This window comes from Triticum dicoccoides, chromosome 3B (assembly GCF_002162155.2).
Source record: "Triticum dicoccoides isolate Atlit2015 ecotype Zavitan chromosome 3B, WEW_v2.0, whole genome shotgun sequence".
Classification (NCBI taxonomy): domain Eukaryota; kingdom Viridiplantae; phylum Streptophyta; class Magnoliopsida; order Poales; family Poaceae; genus Triticum; species Triticum dicoccoides.
In genome coordinates, this window is record NC_041385.1 from 809,538,230 (window position 1) to 809,547,388 (window position 9,159).

The 9,159-nt window shown below is 41.9% G+C and overlaps 1 protein-coding gene across 1 annotated transcript; it reads left to right on the forward strand.

Annotated features, from left to right (window-relative positions):
* The first annotated feature begins 6,932 nt into the window (after positions 1-6,932).
* On the forward strand, positions 6,933-7,704 carry LOC119282389 (dirigent protein 22-like). The gene has a single exon (XM_037562626.1). It carries the CDS (start codon positions 7,020-7,022, stop codon positions 7,530-7,532), a length of 513 nt encoding a protein of 170 aa, XP_037418523.1. The 5' UTR covers positions 6,933-7,019; the 3' UTR covers positions 7,533-7,704.
* The last annotated feature ends 1,455 nt before the right edge of the window (positions 7,705-9,159 follow it).

Below are 9,159 nucleotides of genomic sequence, written 5' to 3' on the forward strand. Positions count from 1 at the left end.
ACAGACCACTCATTGTTTTATGCCAAACAACAACTGGGTGTTTTTGTCCTGATGCTCCCATAAGAGCAACGAATTTGCCCAAAACAATGCATCAGCCTATGCCAAGTAGCATGCTTCACACACATATCCTACCAATACAAGGGGCTCAATCTCAATTGCAAGCAGCAGAATGAGAACTGGAGGAGGGCATTACCCTGAGGTGAGTTGTCGTTCGCTGCCTGGGTCGAACAACTCCACGCCGGACGCTGTCTCACGAACTTGTCTTTGCTGCTGATGCGCGTAACAGCGGGCGGAGCGACCCTTGGTGCCGGCGGACCACACGGGACACGGCTGCACCGCGGCGAGCTGACCTGAGCAGAAGGTCGCCCTCCGGTGTGAGCTTTGTTGCGGCCCTTCCTCGACAGGGTTGCGGGCTGCTGCGACAGCAGCTCCTCCGGCACACTGCCTCCTCCACGATACGGTTGACGGCAGCTGCTCCGGCTCCCCGGCCGACCTGTTCGCCGAGTTCCTCCGGCGCACTGCGTCCTCCACGACCGCCAGGTCGTCAATGGCGGCGCTCCTCTGCTTCGCCTGAGCATTGGTCGGACTAAATGTAGACGAGGAAAAGGGGATTGGATTGGGATACGGCTTTTTTTAAAATCGGAATAAGGCTTTTTAATTTCTGGAGAAGGAAGACAGTGAAGCGGTTGGTTTCTAGCAGCTTTGTCGGGTAGCGCGTGCGCTCAGCGCGACTAAATCGTGCAGCTGCACGATTAAGTAATTAGGTATATTAATTGGATGGACGAAATTTCTTACTTTGTAGGATTAACGTGGTGTCTCGTATGATGCTTTCAGTTAGTAAATACTAGTCGCCAACCCGTGCATTTGCACGGGCTAGTTGCATAATCAAGATATTTAAAATATGTGATACGTTGTTTGTGATAATATTTTTTTTAACGGCAGTGAGGGAAATCGGTAAGTCATAAAAAGCATATCAAAATAGTTTCATCTTCTCTTATGACAACATAGGTTCAAAATACACGTCTTATGATAATTGAATACGAAATGAAGGATGTACTCAGATTTTCTCTCTAGATAGGAAACTAAATCAGCACCTCTGATCCTGGTATACAATACCTCTACAACATTGAAAAAAAATCTTATTGTTCGTTCATCTGACACCTATTCTGACCAGCCGATAGAGTAATTAAACAATTTACGTCGGATAGATGATGAGAGGGCCTCAGAGAATCTAGAATAAAAGACAATTCGACCATTTTTACAATTAAGAAAAGAGGTATTGATAGATGAGCCTCATTTCTTACTCCATTTTCCCCATAAAAAGACAAAATCCTAGTCTCTGACCAATATAGTGCAAACTGTATCATTATGCTTCAAGGAAAAAGTCAAGTGGTCAAGCTTCTGTACATGAGTCAATGGTTGCAGATTTGTGGACCTCATTTGGTTTCATACATTTTGTTCTTTCTGTTTTGCAAGTTTCAGTTTCAGTGAGGTGTGGCGGGTATGTGTCAGGGCAACATAGAGTGGTCATGCATGTATTAGCAATTAGATCAGTATAATTAATGATCTTTGTATATATTAATATACAACCAAAACGTAGTCTGAACCTAGAGGGCTTATGATAACTCGAACTGAAGCACATCCATCCAGGCATCTAGCTAACAGAAACACTCAACATAAGTCACTTGGTCCAAATGTTATTTGGTCGATCATTCCATTTGACACAATCCAATCATGGAATTGTTTTATGGGCACAAATGTCCTGCATGCAAAGAATTCTACATAAGCAGATCGGTAAATAAATACCGAGGAGTGTCCTACGTGTAAAGAAGGATAAAAATAATTCTTCCCCTTAATCATATATGTATATATATATACCGCAAGGATATCGACGATATGGCTGTATCAAGTAGTGCATTTTAGGGACATCTACGGCTGGTTTGAACATCAATATGTGCAAGATTTCCACTGTAGAATAACTATTCAGGTTTATGTGCCTGTGCATTGGAATACAACATCTCAAATAATTATCGAACTACCTACTACAAATATCTACTTGCCCATGTGATAGCTGCAGTAACATACAAATTAAAAATCTATACCTATCAACGGAATATATGTACTCTGAAACTAAGACTGGTGTTCGTATTATTCATTAGCCTACAGATTTTATCGCATACTCACAAGTATCTGTGCTATGTTAGTGGGCTGGTAGTTGTGAGCTATTGGCGGTTTGTCCCATCCGTGCCAATGTGCACTCCTTGTTCCAACTCTCAGGTTGACGTTGACTCAGTTCCTGACAGAAAAAAACACGAAAATGTGTTGGACAAACAGTTGTGCAAGTCCTACAGACCACTTCTACACATTGCCCATCGTTGCATGAATATATACTACATTACAGATTGCACGCATACTAAAAACGAGTTACATTATAGATACTATGGCATAGGCCAGCCGTTCGCCCCTCCCACTCTAGGCAACCTTGCACCGTTCGGACTTCACATCTTCTCTTGCCGCTGAATCGAAGACACCATCACCCCATTCAGCTAATTCCACAGCCACCAATACTGCACCACCCAGACCAAGCAGCAAAGGCTATATGTTGTTGCCGCACAGATCATAGACAATCATAAAGCAATTCTGGATAGAAGATAGAAGGAAAGGAATATAAATCCTAGTGAATAGATTAAACGGCACGTGCATATTCAAATTTGTATGGATCCTTGAAGAGGTAATACATAATATTTACCTCGAATAGAAAACATGTAGAAATCAGTAACGACCCTTTAGTGTGGCTCCTTCAAGAACCGGGATCCTTCAAGAGGTAATACATAATATTTGTATGGATCCTTCAAGAACCGGGACTAAAGGCCCTTACGAACCGGGATTGATGCCTCCTTTTCTACTAGTGGGTAGAGGCAGCAAATGACAACTTTAACGGTTAATCTGCACTGTTATAAATCGGCCCCGCAAGATTAATGGTTCTTATTTTCTAATTAACGTGGTAATTTTTAGAAAGTCTAGAATTTTTTATTAATGTGGGATTTAATTCTAAATATAAGGATTAATCTGCACCATTGTAAATTGGTCCCGCAAGATTGACGGTTCTTATTTTCTAATTAATGTGGGAATTTTTAGGAAATCTAGAATTAGTATAGGTATAGATAGATAGATTAATCTGCACCGTTATAAATCGGCCCCGCAAGATTAACTGTTCTTATTTAACGTGGGAATTTTTAGGAAGTCTAGAATTAGTATAGGTATAGATAGATATAGATAGACAGACATATAGATAGATAGATAGATAAAGATTAAATTTAAAATCCAATAGCTAGACTAATCTTACTGATGTGGGTTAACGTGGAACCTCGTTTGTTGCCTCCAATTAATAAATATAAGATATATGACCGGGTTGCCCGTATATCCCTATATCCACAATCAAATATGGGAAGGATATGGGATGTCCGCGTAGCCCTTCATGTAGGTGTGGCCCATCCCGGATCACTTTTTCTTTTTCTTTATTCTTTCGTTTCTCTTTGTCTCTCCATCTCCGTCAATCACATACATTTGACCGGGCAATTTAGGGAAGATGTAGGGAACATGGTTGCATGCATGAATAAATGAGGGTCAAAACAGACACGCATGGTAATTGACCGGCAACATCCGTGGGCGTTTGGGGATCAATATTAGCCAATCATTGTTGTATATGCTCTAAGGTCCTCAAGTAGGGTTCTGATTTACCACTACCAAGTCGTACTCCCTCTGTCCGAAAATACTTGTCAAAGAAATGGATGCATATAGACACATTTTAGTTACATCTATTTTTATTCATTTCTCCAGACAAGTATTTCCCAAGGATGGGAGTAGGTTTTAGTGGTGCAGGACATTTTCACCTTGTGCTAGCTGGCTCCAGACCATGGGAGGCTTTGTTCAGCAAGGGAGAGACTGCACAAGAGAGGAGGAAAAACACTCGTTTTTTTGGTGTCAGTCTTCAATCACCTAACATTCCTCTGCTCTTCCATTACCTCACATTCACTCACACAACCGAGCAGTGTATCATATCTATAGACGTCCATGACACAACCGATCTAGCAAGTACCAACTCTCCCTCACACGAACGATATGACTTCACTGCAGCAGTGCTACAAGCGTACGGTCTCTAGAGACACTACTGTATAGTACTAATTTTCTAAAGTGCTACAGGACATGAAACCACCACACCACCTGCTACAGGCCATTTTCACCTTGTCCTAGCTAGATCTAGAGCGTGGGAGGCTTTGTTCAACAAGGGAAAGACTGCAGAAGAGAGGAGCAAAAACACTCATTTTTTGGTGTCAGTCTTCAATCACCTAACATTCCTCTGCTCTTCCATCACCTCACATTCACTCACACAACCAAGGAGTGTATCATATCTATAGACGTCCATGACACAACCGATCTAGCAAGTACCAACTTTTCCTCACACGAACGATATGGACTTCACTGCAGCACTGCTACAAGCGTACGGGTCTCTAGAGACACTACTGTATAGTACTCCCTCCGTAAAAAATATAGGACGTTTTAGATCACACTAAGTGATCTAAAACATCTTATATTTTTTTACGGAGGGGTACTAATTTTCTAAAGTGCTACAGGACATGAAACCACCACACCACCTGCTAGCTAGAAAAATACAGAAGTGGATCCTGTAACATCCTCAAGGGATGTCATGAAGCTACAGTAAAATGCATGTATAAAATGAAGAAGCGATGTCAGGATTACTGTAGCAACCAATGTGCGGATTTACTGTAGCATGTACAAAAATAAATCAAAATAAATTTTATTGCACCATAATTTTGTTTGTATGTAATTTTTGTAAATGTATAGAGTAGATCTGTAATTTGCAAATTAATTATAATTACTAGTCATCCGCCCGTGCACCTGCACGGCCTAGATATTATAACAATACATTCATTAAAAAATATGTAAAGTGCAAGTCTTTAAATTTCAGATATCATATAGATGGACATATGAAGTTATTCAAACAATGATGGCAAAAATAATTAATACAGTAGTAAGATGCACCTTATTGTGAATTTTACCATCATTGGACTGAACGAAGCGTTCATGTTATAGTAGTAAGGTGCACCTTAATGTGAAATTTACACCACCTACTAAGGATGGAGAGAGTATGAATTAATTTAATCCATTATTCAAAGAAATGTAGGAGAAAGATACACTACACTAACCTACCACCCAACAAAATTTGAAGCGTGAGAGAAATATGTTGTATGGTAATTGTATTTTTTTCCAAACGCGAGCTACATATCAATTATTTACATACAATACATTATAAAAAGGGGTACATGGTGTTTTTAAAGATTATTCAGGTGAATATTGTTTAGGTCGGTATTTGTTCCATTAAGTGGATTCAATTATTCAAGATTGTATTACTTTGTCGCAGCCGGTGTTTATATGTATCACCACTAACATGCTACTAATACCATTAACATAATATAGCTTACAAAAGAAAGGCTACACTTAATTGAGGTTGTATCTATCTAGCATCATATTAAATAGTATAGTATTTCGTAGTACTTGAAAGCTGCCTTGTCAACCCGCACAACAAAAGGCAATGGTATTTCTTCAACTGATATTTATTAAGATGATTATATTCACATTTTTTTATGCACGGAAATATATGCATATCTTCCTACTTGTGTCACAGTTAGGCCATGAGGACAATATATTTGTATGTTAATGTCTGCTTTATTTTTATTTGGAAAAGTGTTTCATTTGTATGATGGGATTTAATTATTATGTTTCAATCATGTATAGGCTCAATTTCCTTTTTGTGCGGGGGAGGACGCCTTGTATGTGCCATTTTTCTTTGTCTAACTGGACGGCACATGCCTTTTTCAGATTTGGGAGTTTATTCTTTTAGTGTAAAATATGTGGTGACAACTTTTTTTTATGTCCGTCTATTTTTTATTTGATTTTTTTAAGTGAGTTCAATCCTTTTCTGTACGTGGTGATTCTTTTATAAGGCCCATTCTATATCTCAGAAAAAAAGGCAGGGTTCACTCTTTGGTCTTTAATTAGCCTGGGCATTAAGATTTTTTAATTGTGTATACGTATCTTTTTTGCTTTGGAAGGAGAAGGTGTGCTTTTTTCTGAGACGTGGCAGTTAAGGACCCCCTTTTTCTGAACGTGGCTATTAGGGACTTCTTCTTTTTTTTTTGTCTCTTTTTCTTCTCTTTTTTTTGCGGATTGACTCATCTTTTTTTTACATGAGAGTTTAATATTTGGTTTAAAAAAATGTGGTGACATCTAATATTTTATGTTACTTCAGTCCTTTGCGTACGTGCTGATTCTTTTTTTGGCAAGGTGCTGATTCTTTTTTGTTTTTGGAACGTGTTGATTCTTTTAATCAGGCAGAGTTCTCTTTTGTTTGCACGGGTGGGTTTAATCTCGTGCATACGTGCAGTTCATTCCGTATGTGGTCATTCCTTTTTTTTTTCTGAAACGTGGTGATTCTAGTCTAACGGAAGGAGGACCAAGGGGAGCACGTCTCCTCTAGATTATTTTCTTATTTTCAAGCGTAGAAGCGAAGACCAAGGGGAGAACGTCTCTTGTTTCATCCTACGGCTACAAAATAATTATATATTAATTAAATGGGCGAAATTTCTTACTTTTTAGATTAACGCGGTGTCTCGTATGGTGCTTCCAATTAATAAATATAAGATTTTAGGCTTAATCATATGGACGTGAAGGAGGGATGTCACGGTTACTGTAGCTTACGTGACATCGCCAGGACGGTGGTTGGGCACTGTTGCAGATTAGCCGGTTTACCTACTGCGAAGCAACGAGCCGAACACATATATCTCTCGCTGAACTGTCAATGCGCCGCGTAATGTACGCATGCCCGCTTTCGCGCCCAGCCGCAGCGCATAAATACTAGCGTATGCACACAGCACACATCACAGCCAAGCCCACAAAAGCATCACAACAGCAAAACACCGACTACACAAGGGAAATCCATGGCCTCTGCCGCGCTCTTCGTCCTCGCCCCGGCCACCATGAAGCCCCAGACCGCATCGTCCGAGAAGGAGACGCACCTCAAGGTGTACTGGCACGACGTGGTGAGCGGACCGGACCCATCATCGGTGCCCGTGGCACGCGCGGCCACGACCAACACCTCCAAGACAGCCTTCGGCGTTGTCATGGTCATGGACAACTCACTCACCGAGGGGCCCAGCATCAACTCATCCAGGCTCATGGGCCGCGCCCAGGGCACCTACATCGCCGCCGGCAAGGACCAGCTCGCGCTGCTCATGCTCATGAACTTCGTCTTCACCTCCGGCAAGTACAACGGCAGCAGCGTCGCCATTATGGGTCGCAACGCCGTGTTCACCGAGGTTCGTGAGATGGCTGTCGTCGGCGGTACCGGCGTTTTCAGGTGGGCTCGAGGGTACGCACAGGCCAGGACGCACACCTTGGACCTCAAGACCGGCGACGCCACCGTTGAGTACAATGTATTCATCATGCACTAGTCTCGGCCCTGCTCAAATTGTACCCAGAGTTAAATAGCATGAATAAGAATTGTATATGCTCTGGATGCTGTTTAACTTTGTTTAATTTCATATAATGGAGCTGCTTTGGGTGATCCGTTTTCCATAATTCATGTGATGTCAATGACAATGAAATAAATGGTGTTGCTGTTTATGTGTTACAAATCGTTGTTCTTCTTTTTAATCTTTTATTAGGCGGTGTGGATAGTTGATATCTCGACTTAGTCTTGATATTGTACCATTGTAGAGGCTAGATGTAATTCTTATTAAGATTTTATTACCATAATATTAATATGTTACTACTGAAAAAGAAAATTAATTACATCATTGCTGTTGCTTTGATTCTCATCAAAATAGCCGGTGGGAGGCAAGAATGTCTGATGTAACAGTGCCAAGAAGGGATTGTAGTAAGTTGGAACCACGTGGAACACTTCCTGTTGTTCATCGGATAGGAGAGTACCGAAGCAGAAGCGCGGATAGAAAACAATTGTCGGACTGTTCATACGCCGTGAATACGCCAGTTCGAATTAGTGTTGGTTTTCTCTAGTATACTAGATCAATGATGGTGCATGCCATCGTGTCCGTCCATTTTTACTATTAAAGGAAAGTTGATATGTTCACCTCACCACATTCTGCCCTCCGTTATTTTTCTTTATCTCCCTTCTCAACTCCTCTTTTGATTTTTGTTCTCCCACCCATCTCTCTCACATATGTAAAACTCGCTCTTTCTATCTCCGACGGCGTCTAGTTTTCTTTTGTGTTTTTTCCTTACCAAACCAATCATCTCCTAGGTTCCCAACCATGTCTTCTCCCTCACTCCGCGATGGCTAGATCCACTCCCGCTCGAATACCTCCGGCATGGTACCACTTAGACGCCATTGTCGCCTTTCTCACACGATCCTGCCACCACCACCTTGCTCGTGCAGGTGGCGTCCACACCTTGCTCGTGCAGGTGGCGTCGACGGCCGAGGAGAGGAGGCATGACCATTGACATACATGGTCTGAAGAACCGCAGTGACAGACAATGCTCGAGGGTGGAGGTAGGCGCGGTGGCAGCACAACCGAGGTGTGGTGGAGGTTTCCAAGCTGGGCACATGCAATGGCTCAACCTATTGACAAGAAACTTCTGCCCCTTGACCCAATCTTCATCTACCCATCCACGATCATCCGAAATTGAAATCCTATCATCAATTTCATGCATGCAAACCAAATATTAAACAATTTATGTAACGATTATCGTTTATACCAAGTCACAAGTCATAACCAAGCCATATCTAGGCAATCCTCGTCTTGGCCTTAAGAGTGTTCACTATGAGCCACTAGTGCAGAACCGGCCTTTAGTGCCGGTTCGTAACGGCCTTTAGTTCCGGTTCGACAACCGACACTAAAGAGTGGGGACTAAAGGTCCCCCCCTTTAGTACCGGCTCGTCACGAACCGGCGCTAAAGTGTCACCACGTGGCACGAGTCAGGCCTGGGTGCGTGTAGGACACTAGTACCGGTTGGTGACACCAACCAGTACTAAATGTTTGGGGGGGGGGTGGCTTTATTTTCCATTTAATTATTTTTGTTTGCTGGTATTTCACGATACTACAAATTATACACGTTATG

Coding starts and splice junctions, on each gene's coding strand:
- LOC119282389 (XM_037562626.1), top strand. CDS start 7,020: ATGGCCTCTGCCGCGCTCTTCGTCCTCGCCCCGGCCACCATGAAGCCC.